Source organism: Larus michahellis, chromosome 12 (assembly GCF_964199755.1).
Source record: "Larus michahellis chromosome 12, bLarMic1.1, whole genome shotgun sequence".
NCBI lineage: Eukaryota > Metazoa > Chordata > Aves > Charadriiformes > Laridae > Larus > Larus michahellis.
The window spans coordinates 7921058-7946246 of NC_133907.1; the positions used below are offsets into that span (position 1 = coordinate 7921058).

Below are 25189 nucleotides of genomic sequence, written 5' to 3' on the forward strand. Positions count from 1 at the left end.
CCCGTGTTAGAGCTGAGGTTTATCTGCTCGTCTCTGCAAGAAGCCTCCTCCTCCTGCACGACGGCCCTTGAGACACGGATGCACTTCATGTTTTAGGGATTTAGGTGTATTTTGCCGGACGACCAGAGGAGGCATCAAAGGGCTTAGCCTGGATTACTGTTTGGGCTGCAGAAAACTCTGCGAAATTCCAACATTATACAAAAAGGAGTGGTCTGGACCTTGCTCCCTGGTGTTCCAGGTACCGCACAGCCCCTTTTGTGCCTCTTCACCTCCCACTGGATCCTCCTATTGATGGAATCCCAGGTGAGCACGTCCCTTTTCCTGCTTATCGTTGATGGTGCCACGTGCGCTGCCGATCACCAAGAACAGGGCACATGAGCAGACGTCACTTGAGGAGGGCCCTGGTCAGCCCTCGTGTACACGTAGCCTAAATCTGGCAGTTTTTCGGTGTGGCTGGTTAGTTCTGCCTGCTGTGATAAAAGCCTGGCCCCGTGCACGACTGCCGACACCGGCACGCTCCCGCTGCCCGTGCGCACCGGGGGATGGAGGAGGAGCGGATCCCCCAGCTCCCTGCCCTGGGCGGGGTAAGCGCCGGCAGCCGGGGGTGCTGCATCCCGGGAGGAGCCCCATCATCATCCTCAGGGCCTCGACTCCTTCCCGTGAACAGGGAAACACCTTCCCAGTAGTGGGGAGCAACTTGATACGACCTGAAGTTTTATACTCTGGTTTGCATTGTTTTTCTCCTGATCTTTGTTCCTTCTCTTTCCACGAAGGCCGTTTCCTTTGCAGCCGCTCCTGCCCACAGCCTGAGGTCTGGAGCCCAGTTAAAAGCTCCATTTGGTCCAGAATTGCCTCTGAGCTAGGGCTGAGGAGTCGGTGTGAGACGGGAGCAGATGCCGAGGGTATGTGGACTTGCCTTTTGTTCCTCTAAACTTTTGTTTTCCTGGTCATAAATCTTCCTAATGAGGTGCCCTGAGTGACAGGAGCCTCTCCAGCGGCTGTGCCGGCTGCGGTGTGCTCGGCTGCCCCGGCCCGACTCTGGAACTGGGGGTATTGGTCACCTGCAAACTCCCAGGAAAGCTCAGCTCATGCCCAGCACAAGCGATGGCCCCACACAGAGGGGTCTCCAGCCTGGGTACCCCCATGGCGGGCAGCGGGGCGGTGAACGGGGCCCTTGGAGACAGATAATCCCACTTCTGGTGCAGCAAACCCCAGCCCCTGGTCCCAGGCTCTCCCCTCCTGCCTCCCTCAGGCCTGGTGATGTCCCACCCAAAGTCCTTCCTACCATGACCTTGGTGCCCTCCTGGAGACAATCGATCTCTCCTCAGCACCCGGACGTCACTGTCAGACCAGCCATTTAAATTGTAAAACATTCAGCAAAGGTAGAAGGTAGACAGAATTAAATTTATTCCTCAATTGTTGAATAATGTAGTATTCGTGTTGTACATAAAAGAATCACAAACGACCCAGCCTGATTTTCCTATGAAAACATTTAACTTTTATTAAATCAAGACAGTTTTAAGGAGCAGCAAAAAATGAAAGCAAAAACAACAATTGAACCAGGCTTTCAAAGTTGCCCTGTAGCCAAAACATCCATCTGAGAAGCTGAAGGGTTGATTTTATTTGTTTGTTTGTTCTTCTGTTGGAGTGTATCACCAATAATTAAAAAAAAAAAAAAAAAAGAAAAGAAAGAGAGATGCAAGTTCAAACCCTTGGAATAAATTAGAGCAGTCTCTTAAGCCTGCTGAGAGCTGCCTACAGCTGGTTTGGCAGTCTCCACCAGGATGGGAACGCCGCGGCATGGGCAGACGCTGGATCCTGCCCAGCCGGCTGGCCCCGCGGCTCCATCCGGGATGGAGGGGACATGGCTCCTTGCGGACCACGGTCCCGGCCCCGCAGCCCCGCGGGGTGGCCCGGGCAGCCGTGTGCAAGGGCAGGAGGTGAAAACACGCTGGAGTGACGCGTGTATCGCTGCTCTCTGGAGCCATCGACATGTTTGGGGGTCAACGCCTGCGCGCCTTGCAGGTGAGACTCCCCTCAGGCCAGGATTTGGCCCCGTACATATAAAACATGCCTAAACCATTGACTGTTCTTCCCAGGAAAGTGGCAGAGGACCCTGCGTGCTGGAGTTAAGTCAGAAAGACTAGACAAAGCCCTGGGGAGCGGTCTGCGGGGAGCAAACCTGTATTGGCAGACAGCAAGATAAATTGGATGATCTAATAGTCCTTTTCCATCTCTAAGTTTTATGATTCATTTGTTATTTTAGCCATCTATATATATTTTTTATTTTACCCTAGAGGGGTTTCTTGAAATGTGTGCAATATATTCCTTTAAAAAAAAATCACTTAAAAAAAAAAAAAATCAGTGTTGCAGGATCCAAGGCTCTGTCTCATAAGTGTGTTCGCTAACGAACTCCCCGGCGTGTAGGAGTTGAAGGGTGGCTGGTGCAGGTCAGCTGCGGGGCGGTGTGGGTTACACCAAGGAGGTGGTGACGGAGGACGAGGAGGGTGCGGAGCCTTCCCTGGCTTTGGCTCTCCGCGTTGGGGGTGGGTGGCTGAAGAAGGGACAAGTGGTGCCCTTGTGGCCCTGGTCCTCCATGGCAGGTTGGAGAGACCCTGAAGGGGGCCTGGGAAAGGCAGGAGATCTGAGGAGAAGGATGATGGCGGGGGTGGGGGGACGACACATCCATCACTTCCCTCCCCTCTGACTGCGGCCAACCGCCCTCTCCTTCAGTGACCGGCGGCGCGTGGCTGGGACGGAGGGGCTGGGGAGGATGCTGTGCTCTGGGGACGGTGGGTGGCTGGAGATGGGCTCCACCGCTCATCGGACATTTTACCATGGCGAGGAGGAGCAGCGGCAATTAAACACGGCTAACAGGTGATACTGTACCCATCGAAACTCAATGAGTACAAGTCTCGGTGATCTCTGCCACCCAGAGCTTTGGCTCCTCGGCAGTAAATAACCCACCGTGGCCGGGGCAGCTCCGGCGCGTGCTGCGGCAGCGTGACACGTGGGGACCGCGCGGGGGGACACCGCGTGACAGGGGACCAGGGAGCGCTTAGGGAAAGTAAGTGTTAAACAGAGCCATCCGTCGGAGGTGGAGCGGTGGCGAGCAGGGTATTTGGTATCTCAATCATGCCTGGTTTATGGCTAGCGAGCCTTGAATTTGTGTGACAGCAGCCCAATGCCTCGCTGTAGATTACACCATAAATAACCCCCGCACGGAGTGGTCAGAGGAGGGAGAGAAAAAGATCTGTAGAAGCAAATGCAGGGTGGTGTAGTTGGATATTTTTTTTTTCTTTTTCTTATTTTAAGTGATATTATTATTTAAGGGAAGGGAGGCTGCTAGAAATCGTTCGTGAGTTTTACTGAAACAGGCACATTCCTGTGGTTTTGTACTCCCACAGTCTCTCCAGGTCAGTCTTTTTCTTTCTCTGCAGAGAAAGAAACGGGGGGAAAAAAAAAAAGAAAGAAAGAAAAGAAAAACCCACACAAAAATCAATCCATCAAATGTCATTACAGATTTATTAAGCCTGATGTAGAAAGACTTTTAACAGTAACATCTTCAGAAAGCATAAAAAGAGCACTTCTGTTCAGTCTTGTGCTTTGAAAATCTAAATATATTTTTATCATATAAATAATTCTTTTCATGTTTTAAGTGCATCTGTTTTTTTTTTTTTTTCCTTTTCAAATTTCCATTTTACAATTGGCCAAAACTGAAGTCTGCATTGACTGAAATGAAGCCATTTGCAAAGCTAATGATGTTGTGAAGCATGTCTATGGTGAACCATATCAGCTAGATTTCAGAAAGGTAGTTCAATGAGTGCAGCATTAAAATGAGGGACAGCCTCCAGCAAAATCATAATTGAACACACCCAAGTCCTTAATGTCTGCAGTTGGGTTTCCTGATGCAAATTACGATAACATTTCAGATGTGAGCAGTCGCTTTCCAATAGCTGCAGTGGAAAAGAGACATTTTATGCCACAAAGGAAAGAATTACCATGTTTAAAAATGTAAATAATATATGTATAGAAACCTTTTTTATGGAAATGAGGCATTCAGGATTATGTGAGCAGTTTGGGCTATTTTTTTTTCCTTTTAAACACAACAGATAAAGATGTGTGATCTATTATTCAGGGCTTTAATTACAGTTCTAAAACTGCAGTGATTTTATTAAAAAAAAAAAATCCCTGGGCATAAAAAGTAATGTTTTCTGTGGTAAAGTTGAGGGATTATTTTTTTTTTTTTACAATGTATTTACTGTGGTAAAAATACAGAACAAAAAAATCACCATTAATAGGTTTCAATGCTGCAAAATCATACACAGAAATACATCTTAAATGCACTGGAATACAGTCATCTTCCTGTAAATCTGGAAAGGCCTTAGATAAATAGGTTTGACCTGATTTAAATTTAATGAGATACATAGTCCTGATTGTTAATAATTGGTTTGGGGGAACCCAAAACAATAAAAGCAGTAATCTCCTCTAGTATAAATTATACGAATTTATTTAGCAATCAACCAAAGGGAAAAAAAAAAAAAGCCATTAACATTATCAATTTGTTTAGTTTAAGTTAGTTTTAATAAGCAAATAATTTGAAGCAAAATTGCCAGCTAGGCTTTGAGAAAGCCAGTAAATCCTGGGGAGATGCTTGTCTGCCATGAGGCTTTAGGGCCACTAGGTGGTACGGTCCTCCCAGCAGAAAGGGGTTTTTCCATCGTAAGGACCATTCATAATCATCAAAACCAAGTGAAACATGGTTTTGATTAAAACAGCCTGTTGGCTCAATAATCTTAGTAATTTTAAAAACATCCTTAATGTGGAAGAAGAACACTGCAATGTCAGAAATGGCCTTGGGGCCCATTATAAACAGCAACAAAATAAATAAGGAGGAGAAATGAGAGGTCATGAAAACAAAATTAAGCTAATGTTTCAAATTTTGACAATTATGAATTGTTCCTCCAAGAAGACATTAAAAAAAATATTCAGGCACTATTAGATAAAATACAAAGAGAATAATTGTACATGTATGAGTTTTCCCATGGGACTAAGCATGCTTTAAAAGCAAAACTTGACTTAGATTTCCCCTCTTCCCCCCGCCCCCCCCTTTATAGCCAGCGACTGGGCAGGTCTCATGCAAACACAGACTCGCTTCTCAGAGTTCCTCCAAAAACTCATCTCGAATTCCTTTAGGAACCATTAAAAGATGATGACCAACAAAACAAACAAACAAAAATTACAAGCATATTTTCTATACCAAAAAAAAAAAAAATATCCCCCGTTATGGACCGATTTTTTTTTTTTTTTGTAGGAAACCGAAACAAGCAAATATAACAAAATCTGTGTTCATAACATGGCAATATAGTTAATATATACAAATATGTACAGTATAAAAATGCATCAAAAGCGTAACTTTTCATCCAAACAAGCTGCAGTGCACAATGAAAAGCAGCTTGGCCCCCCCGTCCACTCTAAGTATACAGGCAATATATTCTATACAGCATGCACTTGTTACAAAATGAGTGCATAAGCACTGAAACATTCTACAGATAAAGTCGCCGTGAGTCCTCTCGGAAAGGAGTCCCATTTGCGTTGTTAATATAAAAAACTGTGTTTAATCTTTCCTTTTTGCGATTTGTAGTATATACATTTTTTTTCTTTTTAAAGAGAAATGAGCTTTCGAGTCTTTTTTTTTTTTTTTAATTATTTTTTTAAAACAAAATTCTAGACCTAACACCATGGGTCACAGATGTAACCTGAAGATGCTGCCAATAACAAACTTACTACATACCACAAGCGCTGGGGCAGAGCAAGACTGTCAAATTTACTGTTATGGCCAACTAATGCTCTATTATTTAAAATGGGGGTGGATCTCGTGATTCGTGCTGACACATTCAAGATAATAAAAAAGCAAAACAAATGTACAGAAAAAACCAACCAACCAACCCCAAACCAACAAAGGATTAATAAGTGGTGCCTGAGCACTGGACAAAAGGGCATATTGTACCAGAGACATACGACAGTGAAGTACCCTGAGCCAAATAAGAACTGTTTAGCTTGTCAGCTTTTGCAACCTGTATTGCACATTCCAGCATTTGCTGCATGATAAAGCCAAAATACTGCGTTGTACATCCTGAAGGTATCTGCTGTTCCGCTTGGGGCCAACTGTGCCCGGCTGCTACTTCAGCCACAGGCTCGTCGCCTCTTCAGAAAGACGGGGAGCGCTGCGGCGTGCACCCGTGTGCGCAGGGGGTGGCTATCTGTATATAGCTGCATATCTGCCTAGATATACACAGGTAGGTCATTTTTGAACGTTACACGGCCTGGTTCGTAAGTGAAAACATCGCCCGTATAAATATTCCACATTTGAGGCAATTGCATGGAAGTTTAAGCACTGTGATTACATCCCTCACCTGGGGCTGACGCCCAGGCGGGGACGTGGGCTGCAAGGGAAAGCGGTCCTTGCATTTAACGTAGCTGCGTTTCTGCAAGATGTTATTTTCATTTTCTTTTTAAAATATTGATTCCCTCCCCGCTCCCCCCTCCCCCCCCCCCACTATCTCATCTAAGAAGTTCAGTGAAAGAATTTTTTGTTGTCTTTACTCAGATCAAAAAAAGAAAAAAAAAAAGTTTGCTCAGCTAGATGGTATGAACCCGAGTGGAGATGTACGACCTGCCAGGATTAGTATTTAATCTGTTGTCTCAAACAGGGCTTTTTACAAAGGCCTGAAGACATTTCATGAGCTGAGAGTGATGGTGAACTGGAAGTTTATTACTCTGCAGTTAAGTCCAGTGGTACAGCTATTTCACTTTTAAAAATACTCTCAAAGAAAATATTGTACAGACACTTTGGTTCAAGAAACAACAGTGTCATCTTAAACTTTATCTACTCTTCCCGTTTTTTGCCAGCATAGTTAAAACAAAAAAATGGCCACTAGTGTAGACTGAAGTATACCGGGATAAAAGTGCTTGCACTGGTATAAAAGTGGTCCAGCAAAGCAAAATAAGCTGTACCAGTATAAAGTGCTTTATAGCGATACAACGGTTTTTACATTAGGACTTTTACTGGCATAGACACATCAATAACAAAGTTTTGCAATCGCTTCCCTGACATAACTATAAAACTTCTGAAGTGCAGACTGTGCCTTAGGTTTTAATCTGCACGAAGCTGGAGACTCTTTGCTGAAGTTCTTTTCAAAACCATCTAAACGTGTGGGGAGTCCGAGGTCAGGACCGTGAGGGCAGTGTTTGGAGCTGCGTAGGCAGAGGGTAAATACACTGAATTCGAAGGAGTAGCTCTGGATTTACACCTAATAACCGAATTCAGAATCTGGCTTCTGTTTTTTAGAAGTTGGTATAAATAAAGCCGAAGGAGGGAGGCGGTTGCGGGGAAGATGAGGAACGCGCTGGCGGGACGGGCGCGCACCATCTCTGGCCTGTGTTCGTTTGCAAAGGTACGTTGGCTTCTGTTCTCACTGTAATCCCACTGTCTTTATTTTTACATAATATTCCTAAATTCTGTGTGCTTGTGTGAAGTCAACCACTGCAGGAAATAACTAAGAACAGGAGAAAAAAGAAATTCCAGGCAGCATTTCTCTCTGGAATCACTACTTAGCGGCTCATCTGGGGCCATCGATATTGACTTCAGATTCTGATAAATTCGGTCCTCAGACTGGTGAAATGTGAATTGAAATCTGCCTTTAGATGCGTATCATTTATGCTTTAGTTACAAGTTTCACAACTTTACATTTGCTGGGGTCCAACCTGTCAGTTTGTACCTACCAATGTCCAGCTCAAGCTCTTCAGCACCGTCACTGAAAGGAGCCCTTCGTTTTAGTGACATTCAATAACCTCTCGCTGATCGCTTTCAACTGACAGAGGTTTGGCAAAAAGGAAAGTTGCAACCTGTGGGATAAGTTGTGATGGGGAGCAGGAAAACCAGACCGGCGGGACCGCAGTGTCACTGACCCTCTTGTGACTTGGAGACCTGACAAGAAGCTGGTCTGAGGTCTGCCTTGGTGGTCAAGAATTACAACTCTGTGTCGCTCCTAAACACAGCTTCCTAGGAGCAAAAATAATATGTCCGGCTGTACTGTAAGGAGATGGGCACATACCAGTAGGGCTTTTTCAAAATATATCGAGGTGGTTATATCGGTGCTCTTGCTTGGGGACAGATGGCCTTTAAAGCCTGCTGTAATTGCAACATATTGATCTGGAATCTGTGATCAATACTGTCTTTATAGAGAGAGTTTTAAATATAAATTGCGTCGTATATCTGTTTGCGGAGACAAAAGCCCTGCGTGACAGAGATCCACCTCCACTCAGCCGAGGCGCTTTCTCCTGCCTGAGAGCTACGATGGCAAGTGGAGAGGGGACAGGGATGGTGGCCTCAGCCCAGCCTGGCCTCGGGCGCTGAGCAGTCATGGCTTCGCTGGGAAGACGCCTCTGCCAAAAATCACGTTGCCGTCTTCCATTCCCTTGCGTTTCCTCAAGAGGTTTGACCGCAGGATGACGTTCACAGCGAGACCAGCGGGAGGGCTGACCTGAGCTGCTGTGCTTGAACCAGGGCAGCGCCTTCGCGGGAGGATGGGCCCGGCGGTAATTAGCAGAGAGCGACGCTGGTGTCTCCCCGCGGTACCTCTCACCCAGAGGCTGCCCCGGGCCAAAACTCCGTGACTTTTGTACTTTCCCGATCACCGAGGGCAGCTTGCTTCCCGTGCAAAGCCTGCACGGATGCTTCCCAGTGGGAATATCCCCTTCTATTTTAGGAACTGAACCACGGGTATAAATTAATAAATATAGCACTTCATCAAAACACGATTAAGGAAAGAAAAAAGACCAAAAATGAGGGAAACAATCCTTGCCATCTGAATGTGTGAGAGTTGACTCAATAGCCTGTAAAATTGGCTTGGAAGGCTTCAACTCCTATCGTGTTAATATATAATTATTGATTTTTAAAATGACTTCTTATATCCTCCATGATCTCTAAAAAAGCTAGGGAGGTCAGTCTTGTAAATACTTTTACAAGTAGGTAATAAAACCCATGATAAGTTGCATTGACAAGTAATTACTGGGCAGGTTTGTTAGCGGATTCTTAAAGATTTTTTTTTTAAACTAACAATTATTATTGTACTGATGACAGCCATTTTTAAAGTTAAGTGTCTTTCTCCCTCTCAGCTTAAATAATAAGAGCCTGGGAAAAACACCTGAGACTGATCCACTGAAATTCTTACATATTAGGCTCCAAAGAGATGCTAATTACGTCTCCCCCTTTTAAAAGAGAACATTTTTTTTAAGCTGATATGGCTTCTTTTGACATAGATGGTGGCGGGAAGGGAGCTACTGTTTGTGAATAAATCTCTCAAAGCAGTGTGTAAGGGTAACAATTCTTACTGCTTTATTGCAGCGCAAGAGCATAAACAGCTTGGATATGTGGTGTATCAATATGCCACTTGTTAATAAGCAAGGACGTGAATCATAAATATTCGGCTGTTTGATCACCAGGCTTTTAATTAATGTTTTGATGATCTCCAATAAGAATAAAAGTCAGAACGATAGATATTGAGTAGATACGACAGAGAAAAGATGCAATGATTTTCTGTGTTACCTGATTTATATGACAGATAAACTATCAACTCATCCAGATTCGTACAGAGAAAGAGAGAGGAGCGACGTACATTTTCTCTTTTTATATTGTATTGTAAAAAAAATAAAAAAATCACTTAATTCAAATGTGTACCTAAAATGTTCCCAGAGGACAGCGATGCAGGCAAAATAATCAAGGTTTAGCAGTGTGTAATAAAGGTTTGTGGCCAGATTTTAAATGAAGTAGCTTTTCCTGCACTTGCCTGTGCCGGAGCGAAGGTTCCTGAGCAAAACCCGCTGCTGGGCCGGCCAGACCTCCCTGGGGGGACCGGCCCTCCCAAAAAACTTGAGAGAGGTTTTCAGCTCGGGGGTCCCAGGTGCTGGCATGGCTGGGGCTGGGGTGGCTGGTGGTGGGACCGTGTTTTCTGTTGTCACCACGAGCCCTCTGCTCACCGGCAATGGGGCACCAGGGACACCTCTTTTCTGCCAAACCTGAGCAGCAGCCGCCCCACGGAGCTCCAGCCCCAGACGCCGCAGGCTGGCTGGGGCCGCAGGGCCACCCTCTTGTGGGAAGAGGCCTCCTCACTCCCAGTACCAGCCTGCATTGGCTTCCCTGTGGCTCGGCCATGGCGTCAAGAGGCAAAACATGCATCACAGAAAGTTTCTACCCAAGCAGATGCCAAAAGGTGACAGGGCGCAGGATTGGGGCTGTCATAAGTTGGTGGGAACTTCACCTGTCGGATGCCACAATAAGCCAAATGTTTTTTTTAGAGCATCCAAAAGCTTGGGGAAAGGAGCGGGGCTGGGGGTACGTGCATGGTTCCTCCCAAGGGGCATTTTACTGCAGCGCTCGCTGCCTTTGGATCCGTGCCGCAGGACCCACCTCGTGCAACTTCACTTAATAACTCTGAACTGGGCTGTGCAATTTAACAGCTTCTGAGGAGCTCGATGCTAATGCATTGATTTTGCTTTAATAGAATTTTGTTGTCAATGGCCGGTGCTCAGCACGGTGCAGGCTTCAATCTTAACCCATCTGAAGGCTCTGCTCGTTTCCAGTTGAGCTCCGTTCATTTCCAGTTGAATAGGTTAAGCAAAGACAGACCTCACTGTTCTCAATTCACTTTATGATCCTCCCATCATAAAAAATAATATCAGCACCTTGCTTTTCATGTCAGAACTACATTTGAGCTGCTATTCCCTATGCCCATGAGTAAATCCCATAAAAGCCGCCCCGTTGTACTGTCGCTATTTTTCCTTGTGGATGATTGATTGATGGATGAGTGCTGACACTTCAATGAAGCTATTTCGACTGCCATCTCAATCCGATGATGTGAGGGGTATATTTTCTGTCCATGCCTCATTACTTCAGAATGACATTCCTGGAACTTCATTTACTTTTTCCCTCCTTCCCTCAAGCGCCATATTTTTTCCCATCTAGGTTATGCATGCCATAAAAAAAGCAATTTGCTATTATATGTGGCATAAGGGCAACACTTTCCCTAGGAGGTAAATAAGAAGGGCCTTTTTTTCTCCTCCATGTTGAGTTTAGGGATCATGTCAAAATTTCCCAAACTGTGCCAAAACAGGCCCTTCTGCGCAAGCCACAGGGAATGCAGTAAACATATTTAGTCTGATTTTGTGAATGCTGCGCTTCAATTATATCCTTGGACTTCTAAAATAAAACAACAGTAAGAGACACCCCAAAGCCCCCTCTCATTTGAGAGAGATCCTCTTCTCAACTTGCGCCTAGCGTACTTTGAATATTTCGTTTGCAACGGAGTAGCAATTTACGACTTGATCCAGGCTTATTTTTCCTTGGAGAATACGGGAAGTTCATCGTTAAATGCAGAGATGGATTTTTTTCTACTGGAGGCTGCTTTCGCTGCGAGGAAACGCGCAGCGAGAGTAAACAGGGCTGTGCCTGGATTTCCGAGCAGTGCACGGGGCGACGTGAGGCTGGCGACATTAGCATATCCTGGAAGATTTTGTGAGTTGACTCGGGACCCGATTTTAATCTGTGTAATACAGTATTCCCGTTAATAATAATGTATAATTAAGACATCCGTTAAAAATCCATAACGTTAATTTAATGGAGAAAATCTAATACAGTTCTATTGGAATTTTTACGTTAAATTAACTTTAACGGGCTTTTAATGGATGTCTTAATTAGATCTCATTATTAACGTGAATATTCCACAAATTAAAATCGGGACCTCAAAGTTTTAATGAAAAAAGTTACAAGCACAAATTTGAAATGGCCGTCTTTGTAGCCCCCTTCTCCCCAGGTCTCGGTTGACTCGAGGACAGCTCTGCTGCGCAGCCCGTCCCCGCCGGCGGCACTCGCCAGGCCGGACGGAGGGCGCGAAGACCAGATTCTGATCTCATTTACAGCGGCATAAATCCAACGTACCGCCATTGACTACAACAGAGAGATTTAGATTGACACTCACCTAACTGAGAAAGGAACTCTACTTTTATCTTTTATATCTATATATAGATATTTATATAGCGATATTTATATATAGATATACCTATATTTATATAATGTTCAATAATCTAACAATAGTACTTTTGTTTAAAAATCACTCCATCGCATATGTCTCGTCATAAACCGTAATGGAGATTTAAATATATATCTATATCTGAGGAATAAAACAAACTGAAAATAATCCATTTTAAACAAATCTTTGGCAGCAACATGGTTAAGCATAACTATTTGAACAACTTGCACAGAAGATTAACATTGTTCAGAGGTTTTTTGGCTCAGAATCTGTTTTAACTTAATAATTCTTGTACTTACTGTGATGTATTGATCCCTAGTGCAATGACTGGATTGGGCAACCCAGGTGCAACAGTAATAGCTGCACAGAATAGAAACATTTCCTTTAGACAAACTATCCCAAAGGGGTTATAAATAGGAAATGGACATTACCATGAAAAGTAAAGCTTCCAACGTGACTGCATCTTGTGTAGCACACTTGGACATTAAACTATGAAGAATTTTTTTTTCCTGTCAAGTGTTACAAATTGACGAAATAAGTACATCAATGTTCTCAGTCATTATCTTACTTCAGTGGCACTTTGTTTTAGTGACAGCAAAAAGGGACAGCGGAGACCAGACAGCCCCAGTGCAGTTTATCAATGAAAATCTAATATTGTCCATAAGCAGGGGAGTGGAAATCAATACTTCATTACCAAATTGTTAGTGAGGATGAAGAAGAATAGCGGGAGTTTTTTGGCAGTCTTCTCGGTCCGGGTTGTTGTGAGTTCAATGTCAGGATCGGAGTGACACGTAGAGGCGGGCTGGGTGCGGGAAGCCTGGGCTGGAGAGCTGGAACTAAGGCATTTGTCCTGCAAGCAGAATAAGGATAACAACTATCATTACCGAATTTCTCATCACAATTCCAGATTTTATTGAATATGTACTTTTATCAATAGAAATTTTGGGAAATGAGTCAGCTTTGCTTTACGTTGTCCACCCATAGGCTCACAAAAAGCAAGAACACGGAAGTGTGAATAAAAAACCTCAGATCCTTACGTCTGTAACTGGGCAGGGATTAATGGGTAAACTCCAACTGATGCTGTGGCTCTGCCTGGCCCACTGAGTGTGTTACTCTGCATCTCTGCTTTTCCCTCATGTTGATTAAACCTGGACAACACGATGACCCTCATTCTACAACCAGCCAAGAATATGCCCTAAAATCCTCAGGGTGAATTGGACATCTTGGTACCCACATGGTGTTTAAATTACTGGCCTATTGCTGTGTTATTTCTGGTGGTTAAAGCACCTCCCCGGCACTAAAAGCCGCCGTTCTTCCACTGTACCTCTTCCATTCTGCAACTACTAAAAGTGCTAAGTGACTCAAGTTGTGAAGTTACTTCTACATGGAGACAGAAGGTGCTTGTTTAACTTAACTTCAATATGTGGGTTTAAAAGTTCAGCCTAAAGTTGAATTCTGTTTTGCTTATAACCTGGGAGAAAGATACTGAGAAAAGCAGTAGAAAAAAAAACAACTGGAAAAATAGGGTGAGAAATGAGGCAGGCAATAAGTAGAGTGAAAGTCAATCTGGAGAGAGCACAGAGCAAAAAAGACCAGCAGTGGGCAAAGAGAAATATGTTACTGAAAAATATATTATCTGTTCAAGGCCACGGACATTTCAGCAAACACAACTCAAATCCTGCGGTGCGTTCCCTGTGTTCTGGCTAAATCAACTGGAAATTCAGTAGTAGCTTTATTTAAAGTAAAATAAACTCAGCTTTTAAAAAAAATCCATATGAAAACAAAAAGGTACATTGACTTCATGCTATTTAGTTTATAATTTGGTTTGTTTTACAATATCTTCACCTTTTCAGTTCTCACAGTGATGCTGAGTTTTGCATTGGCAACCCAAACCTGCTATGGAGAATTGTTGGAAGGGAAGAAGAGGTTTTGGCAGCTGAATGTAGAGACTTTTGGCAACTGAGGATGCATGGAAGTCAGTTTGAAATTGTGGTGAATACCTTAGATCATTATTCCCACTTAAAAGATATTAAAAGCAATCCATGTTGACACTTTAAAATGTTGTCTTTAGGTTTCAGAAGTAACGCTCCACAGCAATTCACACTTTGCAAAGCTATTATTTTTCACTGCAGAATGACAAAGTTGTGTCAGTTTACACCTTGTTCAAATTTTAAAGAAATCCAGAAGTCTGACTATTGTAACGCCTAGAGCTGAAATACAGCCATGCCATGAGCTGGCTCTGCTTCTGCGGCCAAGTTCTCAGCTGCAGAATCGCCCTCTGCAAATGGCCTAAGTGCAGACCTCGGAGATGGCACAGGCCTTTGACTGTACCTTTCCGAGTAGATTTTTGCAGCCCTCACCAGGATGGAAAGCTGCCCACGGCATGCTGAGTCCTGCCTTGGATCATATCAGGCTCTACAGCAGCTCTGACACGAAGAGCATCTGTCTAACTCATGGGTGCGGGACACAGACACTATGGGCTGGTCCCGCATAGGCCAACATGAGAGGCAGTGGTGAAACAGCTGAGTGCAGGAGCAATAACTCTTGATTAATTCAACTCTGCCTCCAGAATGTCGTTAGGACAATTAAGCAGCATGTAGTATTAAATCTGGGAAGGAGTCTTGGTTTGAAGCAAAGTAACTGCAGAGTATTGGTCCCCTGCCAGTGGGAAATATTTATCAAGGGCTTGGATTGGAAAACTGAAAAGCCAGACTCCTGCCTCCTTTTCTTTTGATTCGTTGTGAGGAAGGTCCTTGTATTAGACCAGCTGTAAAATTCCTGGTTGCTCCCACATCATAAGGGGAGCATGGACAAAGCAACATTAAGGACATCGTTAACCCTTGGCAGAGCTCTTCAGAGGCACATCAGTCAGGGTGTAGGTCCATGAGAAACTCCTCTGGCAACGAACCCGTTTCAGACGTTCTTGCCCCTTCCTATCATTTCCACCCCACAGTGCGATACCATCCTCAGCTGCCTCCCTGCAACCGTCCGTGGGTCTGCACCACCCCAGCCAAAAACTGGGTCCATCCCTGATGTGTTTCACAAGGGCCCACACAAAACACTTCCAACCGGAGTCCCCAGTGCGGGGCTGGGACCGCACAGCCAACGGGGAAGGGTGGAAATCTCTCTTCCACTGGTTTTGCTGCTGGAGGGAAGATAAGATGGAGCAAGGCACCCGGGAGCTGGAGGGGATTCTCTGCACTGCTGCACGTGTGCAGGCAGTTTTGGTTTAGCACTGCTATAAAAGCCACTTGTGACAATTGTATAAATTTTTGAGGCTTAGTGTCTATGTACTTGACTAATGGTAACATCCATGCATGACTAAAATCAATTGGGACTTGGCATTGATTTCAATGGGATAAGTACTTCCCCCCTAGGTCTTCTGGCCAACCAGTCTCCATCCTTGGGGTTTTTTTTTTTTGCATTGATATCACTGCAGGCTGGGACAGGACTTTGGGAAATTAATTAGTGTGAGCCCTGATCAATAAGGGTCATAGTTTATGTATTTCATTATCAAGTCTCGAAGAGATTCAGGGAGTATGTGGAGAGCTTGTCACCCGCAGTCTAGGGCATAGCAGTTTGGACATTCAAACAGCACTCGATGGGCAAAGTTTGTTGCTTCCTGGGCATTTGTTGAAATGTAGTTCAACCTCTACCATAAAGAAAACTCCGTAATCTAAATTATATTATGAAAATGTGGTGGAGGGTGTTCGCTATGCTGATGTCTTGTACAGCGTATGTTAAATATCAGTTGCAGATACTGAAGCTTTGCTTTTATTTAACATTAATTATCAAGCCATCAACGGATGTAAAAAGTTGTATCTATTTTAACGCGGATGTGACAGGACACAGGATTCCTTCTAGCAATCACCTTCCCACTCCTTGTCCATGGCACAGCTTCCCTCTCCTCATTCAAATCTTGCCGTAAAAACACAGCTGTGAAACCTTTGAAATAGGAACTCTCAAACACGTCTGCAATCTGAGACAACTGTCAACTATATGTCAACAGGTCATCGCGCCTGTGTCCGGCCTTGGCGGGCTGGCACCGCGCTGCTCAGCTCCGCTCCTTAGCCCCCGCAGGGCTGCGGCTCAGGAGAGCAGCGGTGAGCTCGCTCTGCCTTTCACACGCAAACTCATGCCAAATTCTGTACTTTTCTTTGCTCTCCCTACTCTCCTTTTGCCCTTTTCTCCATGGCCAAAAGCCACACTCACTGAACGACGCAGCTTCCAGCGGACACGGGCTGTCTGCTCACGGGGGAGTGTTCAAGTCCTTCGCTTGGGGATTGCTGTCACTGTTTGCTTTTTGGGTTCTGCAGAACACTGACCACTTCCGCGGCACGGTCCGAAGCGTGATGGTACTCTAGAGCCAGGCTGATGACAGCAGGCTCATGCGTTTATAATGCCTTTTTTTTTTTGGTATTTCCAGATCTTTGCTAACATCATTTCATCATCTTCTGTTAGTGTAACGGAATAACAAAAATGACAATACGTATCTGTGATCCACCCACCAAAGGCCACAGGAGTCTATGGATCAAAACCTTTTCATGCTGCAGCTGTACCTACAGTAATAAATTGCAGGACTCTTAAAAGGCCAAATAGAAAGACACAGACAGTCCCTTTGTGGTTACCAAACACGTTATCTCTAGATGTCATTTTTGACCTACTTTTGCTAGATTTTTACAGCAGCAGAAAATCTGTTCCTTAAAGAATCATGCTCACGTGCATAATACCTAGATAGGGAGAAAAAGCAAATCTGGATATATTTTATTTCACTTAGGACTCCTCTCACCATGAATTACAATATTACAGACTCTAAATGCCTTCTCGTTACCCATAATTATAACTAAAATTATATCAATCTAAACAGTAACTACTCAAATGATTCATCCTGATTGTAAGGAGCATGCTCTCTTAAGTTATGCCTGCCCATCCATTTTAAAGCCTTGCGGCAGGAATAGCTTTCCAGAAGGTCATTTAACAGCACATTAAATAAATAAATAGAACATATTTGTTTCAGAAAACACACTCTGGTAGGGTAGGAAAGCATTTTGGGAGAGGTAAGAATAACCCTTGTGAAAACTAATACTTTCAGCTCTTCCCTGTTCTTGCTGAGGGTGCAACACCCGCCCAAACACCTGCAGAGGCTGCACATGATGCCAGCAGAAGGTCCCTAAAGTTCTTCACACCGAGTGGTGGTGTGACAAGAAGCTGTGCTATGCACTGCCCAGAAGTCACCGTCAGCTGCCCAACAGGCCGCAGCAGAGCTCAGGGAGAGGAGGACACACCAACACAACTCACCACGGTCACCAGCAGGTCCCTGAGCCGCTCACGTCCCTGCAGAAGGCACCCGCCTTTGTGTATTCAACCTGATCCATCAGACGCACGGAGAGGGGAGAGTAGAAAAAGGCCTCCTTTATTGTAAAAGTAAAACGTATTTCTGTCCCGTGATCTAAGCTTATGAGAATGCAGGACAAGATAATGGAAAAGAAATGTGGGCTCAGATGTTCCTGGGGTGTGTCTGCCTAAATACAAAACCGTCTGACTGCGGTAACACCCAGGTGGAGGAGTTTTGAGACCTCATTGCCTGGGATGATGGAAACTACATTTAATAGAAACTTGAAGTCATTAAGTTGCTTCTATCTCAGAAAACTCTTTGTTGAAGATACTTTGCTAAGAGGCTAAGGCCAAGGCCTGATAAAAGACCTCTGGATTTCAGCCGCAAGGTCATCAGAGCATGTACCTGCAGCTGGTGCAAAGCACCTCATCTCCAGGAGGTCAATGAAGTTGTGCTGATTTACCTCAGCTGGCCTGGACCAACAGTTTCTGGGTACAAAAGAAGAATCTCCTTGAAATCTGACAAAAATCCCAATAACCTTTCACATTCTGGGTATCCTCTTTCAGAAACTTCTGATGGCTGTGCATGTAGTTTTGTAAGACTTAGATCTCTCAGCTGTGATCCTGGTTGAGCAAAACTCTTAAGCGTATGCCTACTCGTGTTGTGCAGTGAGCACAGTGCCCCATCTCTGCCAGGGGCTGGGGACTATCGGTACCAAACACCGTGCTGGGCTGCGCAGGTGCAGCAACGCTGGCGTTTTAGGGGCTTATCTGTGTGGGCAGGTCTTCGCAGGCATGTCCGCGGATCAATCATGCCACCTGAGCGATGCAAAAATTCTTCTGCATGTATATTATATTTTATGTACAAATACAAATATAACGTACGAATATAAATATATTTTTATACGTAAGTACATATATGCATTTCTAGACAAACAGCAGCCCCATCAGAGGTACTGAGCACGTGCAGCAGTGCCCAGCTCACTCGGGTTACTAGACATCCCTGAACAAATACAGTTAGATCCTCCAAATCCACCTGAACAACACGGCTTGTGAGAACGCCGACATCTGTTAGCCTCGCTCCCCAGAGGGCAGGCACTTGCTTCCGTGAATGACTAGAAGAGGATGCGGGAGTATTTTAAAAGCAAGAACGATGAGAGACATCCCCAAAGGCAGAGGCAAATGGAAGATGCGGTGAGGTGAGCGCTGCTGGCTGAAGCAGCCCCATTCCTCCTGCCGTGTACGACCACTCACCGGTGCCGGCTGTGCGGTGCCGCAGATCAGGGGGCTATTTTGGCTGAGAAAAATCATCAATAATAATTTTTTTTGTTTCCTGATAGTTTGGGCAATCCGGCTCTTTGCTGCCCAGCTACGGCAGCGCTGAGGGGGCAGGGAGGGCGCAGGGGGAGCAGCCGGCGTTGCTGCCAGAAGCACTGCACGCTGCTTCCTTCGGAGGAAGGGAAGAGAGCGGGATGGGTGCTAAAACCCAGAGATCTGGCGCGCATAGCTTTAGGCAAATCATTTCACCTCCCTGAGTGCCTCAGCTGTTTCGCTGATAGACAGAATCAGATGAAAAATCGGGGGCTGCAGCTCCCCGTGTCTGCAGAGAGACGCAATGAAATCCCGGGCTGGTGGAGAGAGCGGGATTTGTCCCGCTTGTGTTGAGAAAGGCCAAGATTTCACCCCGATCTCACCTTGGGCCTCAAGGTGACATAGGATACACACATGTTCAGTAACAAAGGCGAGCACATACGACACCTAACAGGCACAAAGAAATATCCTGACACTTGACCGGTCCCTCCTAATCGCTTTTGCACACAACCAAAGCCCAGTAGAGGGGTATCTGGAACAGACACAGGCTTGTAAAGAAAAAAATAAATCAGATAACATCTATTTTTTGTTTTTTTTTTCCCCCTATAAATAAATGATAGTCATCAAATCACAATGTATTTGAGAGCACGTGTTATTGACAGCCTATTCTTGGAGGAAAAAAAAAAAAAAGTGAATTTTTTTGGCAAAGTTTCTCTATTTGCTAAAGATTAAATTGTTCATTGTACAGGGCACCATCTGCCCTTGGAGAGAGATTTAGTTGATGGCAGCTGCAACCAAAGTGTGGAAGATAGAGCTGAATTTCTGGTTTCTTTTCAACTAGCAACTGTCATTACAGGTCACATGCAAACTGTGTCATTTTCTGTGACAAGCAGGTTCTGTAGACTTGGGTGCTTGCTACATTTTAAAATGCCACCTGTATAGATCCCAGAAGAGAAATAGCTTTTGTAACGCACCTTGAAAAAAGTGAATTTAGAGCAGATAAGACAAAGTAATTATGGTTCAAACGTGGTCCAAGTCTGGACACCGGCGGTGGGTTCAAGTCCCGGGTTTACGTGGCTGGATGTCAGGACGTACTGGTGGGTCACTTAAAGCTACATTTCCCCAATTAATTTAGGTGCTGAAAAAGGTCGAATTGTCATCTGCAAGTGTTTACTCAACTGCCGCATAATTCTTCAATTGCCTCCTTGTTTCCCTTGTGTTGTAATTCCCGTTTAGATTAAACTCCACATTTTTTCAAATCTGAAGGTAATTTCTTAATCATCAAACTAGAGGCTATTGCAGGGGGGGTTTCTCCCAACCCCACCTACTGAGCGTGTCTAGATCCATGGCAAAATGATAAAGGATACTCGAGAGTGGGGAGATGCTGATCCTATCTCTGCGTTCAGAGCTTTTTTGATATTACACAAAACTTGTCACTGGCTAAAGCGAACCCCTACAGGAAGGAATTTGTGCCTCTTCCCTCTCTCCCGAACAACATAACTCTTCTGCAGGAGAATTTTGTTCCCTTTCTCCACTGAACAAAATGGGAGGGGAGAAGTTAAGAGCACAATGGTACATTTTATTAGGACTAAGAAACAAAGCAAAACAAAAAAGCAAACTCAAACCTCTTTCCTTTCATCCCTGCCTTGCTATGAAAGTGCCTTCATATCTCCAGGCTTGCTGACAATATTTCAGGATGGAACATCACACACCGTCTCCTCTGGAACAGCAGACATTGTCAGTGCTGTGAGACAACTACTCTCTGGATTGTACTTCACAAAGATCCTGTATAAAGCATTTCTATAGAAAAAAGATTTTTGAAATTTGTGAGTCTCTCAGCCTCTCAGACAAGGATGAGTTCTGGTTAATTTTCTTCTGATGATTTCCACATTTGCTGCAAGAAAAACAACAGCTACTCTTGCCTTAAGACAGACTGAACTAGTTGTAACATGCCTAGATATAATTTTTTTTTTCCCATGTGAAAGAATTTGCAGGATATAAATTTGTGCCCAAGTTTATTCTGTTCAGTTTAACTTTTTGGTCTTCTATCCCATTTTGTCACGGTAGAATGGGATCATGTTTTGACATAGAAACTGATGGTGCTGGTAAATCTTTAACAAATCTGATGTGATTAAATCTATGTTTTTGGATAAAAACTTTTTTTTTTTTTAAGGGGTAGAGGCTTTGCCTTTACAGAAAAATATTGTTTATTGTTCCGGGTGTCAGCGCATCTTTTGGATTGTTCTACGATGTTCCCAGGCCACCCAAGCCACAGCGCCCCGGGAAGGCTCACGCGTCCATGCCATGTCTCCTGCTGTGGAACAGAAGCACACTCAGCTCTCGCACCTATTTCCACCCGAGATTTGCCTGAGTTCATGTGCTTTCAGGATTAGGGCATTTAAAGAGACATCCAGAAAAATGCTTAAATTCTAAGACTATGCCTGTTTGAAGAAAGCATTAATCAGTAGGAGAGGAGCGCTGCTTATATGCGTTAGCATGCGATATGCTAGTTTCTTCTTTCTTTGCGAGGAAGCACTTAAAACACAAATTCCCACCTTAAAAACCAAAGCAGCGCGCTCAGTGAGAGCTACAAGTAAATCACCGACTCTGTGGTGCCAGAACTGCACATGCTCTTCTGCTGCTGATTTATCTACAAAATATATCACATGCCAGTTACTTGAATTAGGATCATGGGGAGAAGGGAATCATTAGAGAGTAGAAGAAACTCTAACGCATAAAGAAAACTTCTCCGTTTGTCTCCTCCGCGATGCCTGTTTTATTTCCTCTTCATGCACTGACAGTACCGATGAGGCAACGGATGCTGTAATCCTAAGCAATTGCTTTTGGGGGTAGCATCATTAAGGTTGCAAATGTTTGATACAGCAAATCGGTTTGAATTTCCAGGCAGGCCCTTTCTCCCTGGTCGTTGCAATGTGTTTAGCGGTGCTGGTAGGTGAATGGCACAGCCCGGATCAGGTATTTCGCTCCTGGTGCTGTTTCCTTTGATATCAGAGCGCCTCGAAAAGCCAGGTAAATTAGACTCGGAGAAAGGGACACTGCATCTTTGAGTAATGAGGCTGGGAAACAGGGAACACATTTTCCACTAGCTCATGTCTCACTGTATGGCATTCCGATTTCGTGACACTTCATAATAAATCATTGCTTATCACTCACATGGGAACATAACATGGTTCAAGTTAAGATTCGTTAGTGATTGTAAAGAAGAAACATGAATTGCTCTGTATCACGGCTTTTTGATCATCTTTCTGTCCACTGCAAGCATTTTTTTTATCGTAATATTTACAGTAACTGTTGTTTAAAGCATAAATAAAAAGCAAGAGCAGAAAATATGAATAATGAAAATAAATTTATTTGTCTTATTTGTGTGTTTATGTAAACATTTGGCAATTGCTTTGCACAGCAGCTTGTATTCAGTGTCACAGGCTGCTGCACCAACATAAGTTTCTAAAGCTGGGATTTTAAATATATATATGTGTGTGCGTATATGAAAAAAAAAACAACAACTAAATGTCAATACATTCATTTTCTGGAGGAGAAGGTTCTAGCAGGCACATCTAGAGCCAATTTGCTTTGTCTACTGCAGGGGGAAGAGAGTCTGATCCCATCATGCAGTGCTGTGTCCCCCTGGACCGGTCGGACACCTGGTGGCATCAGCCCCGAGATGAGGGACAGGCTGAAGCAGCTGTGCCCGGGGTGAACCCGGGATGCTCCTTGCCACCCTGACCTCTGTGCCTGGGAGCCCATCACAGGCTGTGGGAAACAGGGCTTCGTGTCCAGTACGAGGGATGTCCGAGAGGGGGAACATCTTGGCTTCAGCCTCTGTCCCTGCAGTGGTCTCAGGGACGGCAAAGCGTGAGCTTGAACGGGGCCGGCGCAGTGGGTGTATTTGGCTATATTATATTCAGGCAGGTCACTGCCTTCCCTGGCCTTCAAGAGATGGATTCTTTTCCCTGTGTGCTGTAGTTCACAGCTTTTTCATCCGCAGTTTAGGGAGAGGGGTGAAAAGCTTACGGGTTTCCAGATGACATCAGTAGTGCTTTAGGGGAACACTAAGTGTATTATGAAAAGACCTACTAACTGAAAAAATGGGAGCTTGCTAAAATAAATAACTTTAACACATACGCAGAAATTTTTCACCAAAAGGAAAAATATTATAAATCTATTCCTTCCATTGTGTTACAAATAGTTTTACTTTAATTTGTTTTCTTTACCTTTTGGGTTTGATTGTGGGAGGTACCTAAAACTCTGGGATAACCCGAGAGAAATCAGATAAGGTAAATATTTGCTGCAACTATGGCTTTGATTATTCCCCCTTCAGTAATTTGCTATTTACTATATTAATCAACTATACAACGTGTCATTTCTACTGCTCCCTGGCTGAATAATTTCCAAAACTACAAACAGCTTTCAAGATAGTTGCCAGACAGGCGCAAATTAATACTTTCAGAAATTCTTCCTAGAAACATTTCCATGAACAGAATTTTTCGCACCCTATATTTGTGTAAAGGGAATAGAGCTGGGTTTAAAAAAAAAAGCCAAATTATTATTATTTTAGACAAATTCTCGCCGCCCTCTTTTTCTGGTTTCATTCCAGTGGAATATTGATCTTTTATCAAAAATATAAAATATGTTAACGTTTACCTTTGCTAGAAAAAGTGGCCTTGTAAGAGAAGATGGCAATGGAAGTAAGTAACTGTTTGCAGGATTAGGGGCTTAATTTAGTAGTTACAAAAAAGGAGAGACATGATTGTCTTTTACTGAGGCAAATAATCCCCTTGATTTGTGGGACAACTTGTCTGAGTAAAATGGCATATGACCAAGGGACTGTAAATTCGGTCACCTGATCCATCTGATCTCTCCCTGGCGCTCCAAATCGCGAGTATTTGTGGCTATTCCGGCCATCCTCCCTGATCCCCAGCACGCTCTCTCTTAAACTCAATTTTGCTTCTTGTGTTCATGGTCTAGGTTTTTGCAAGACTTTTCCTTGTGCTCAGAAAAACCCCAAACCATATACAATAAATGCATTATGCACAAAAATGCAAAATCCCCCAAATAGCAAGTTGCTAAAAGAAAAAGCTCTGTTCTGGTAAAGCACGACATCAGATGCATTTATTATACCTTACTTTTCACCTACACTAATAGATGATTATATACAAGAATTAACCCCCCCAAGTCTTGACCAAGGAAAAAGACATAGTTTTTCCTAATATATATGATACAGACTCTTAATCTGCTCTCACTTGAAGTGGTATAGTGAATGGGATTATTCTCCATTTATTTTGGCTTACACGAAACTGGAATTTTTGCCCCATAAGCTTCCTGTAATTTTTGTAAGTGGAACTGCCTTTGTCAGCATTCTCAATATTTCCCCATGGAAATGGTATTAAAAAGCAGCACATTTGCCCTACAATATCATGTTTTATCCTTGAGAAATGAGGATTTATGGTAGATTTTTTTTTTTTTTGGTTCTCTTTTTCTGTAGGAAAACAGCTTAATAACAATCTCAAACAGAGCCTGGAAGGAGACGGTGTTTCTCCAAAATGTTAATTCTGTCGCAAACCATGCCTGGGTTAAAAACAGATATTGAAACAGGGGAATAAATATTTGACAATGCTGTTAAGGCAACTTTGCTAACGATTTTTGAACAACCTCCAACCGAGGTCTAAATGTCTGCAATATCCATAAACAACTCTATACTGTCCAATTAGGGAGACAAAGACATAGAGTCCTGTCAGGAAGATTTGCATGGCTAAGTGTCTGAGATCACAGAGACGATGAGGGATCGTTCGGAGTGATGGGGGATGCACAGAACGGATGACTATCATTACGATATTACAGAGGCTTACACCTTCCCAATTACTGGCAGGATTCATTAATTACTGCTGCATTTCCCTAATAGAATCCTCTCTCTTTGGCTTATCGCTACCTTCCCTCTGTCTACGTAAACCCACAACTCAGCAGTCGATCACCTATGAAAAATTAGACGGTGTAGCTTCCAGTGGCCTATTTAAAATGAAAAGGCAACTGAATAAGAAATAAAGAACAAAAAAAATAAGGGCTGTAACGCAGATATGTGGGAGCTACAGAGGCGGCATCAGATGGGTTTGGAATTCTCTTGCTATTGAACTGTTTGAGAAAAAAAATAAATCAGTGGCAGCTGCAGAGAGAAGCATCATGGTGGGTTTAAAAGCACAATGAAAGCGTTTTACATAGATGTACATACACACACAAACTACAGGCAGATTGCAAAGTGACAATTACTTAAGGCCTGCTCGGCTGAAGTTTCACAACTAAGATTGGTGAATATTACCGGGGCTCGATGCTGTTGCAATCGACTCAGCCCCATTAAAGATAATGGCGTGAGCATTTCCATGCTGTCATCGTGTTACTATCAACAGCATTATCAGTATCAACTGCTTTTACAATTATGCACA

At 43.9% G+C, this 25189-nt stretch overlaps 1 protein-coding gene across 2 annotated transcripts in view; it reads right to left on the reverse strand.

Annotated features, from left to right (window-relative positions):
- Nucleotides 1-1061: 1061 nt before the first annotated feature.
- The window catches only part of TSHZ2 (teashirt zinc finger homeobox 2), a 234680-nt gene continuing 210552 nt past the window's right edge, over nucleotides 1062-25189 (reverse strand). For both annotated transcript variants that reach the window (XM_074605044.1, XM_074605043.1), the window contains exon 3: nucleotides 1062-12939. In XM_074605044.1, coding sequence (XP_074461145.1) covers nucleotides 12938-12939 — 2 coding nt within the window. In that variant the 3' untranslated portion in view covers nucleotides 1062-12937. The remainder of the gene's footprint in view (nucleotides 12940-25189) is intronic.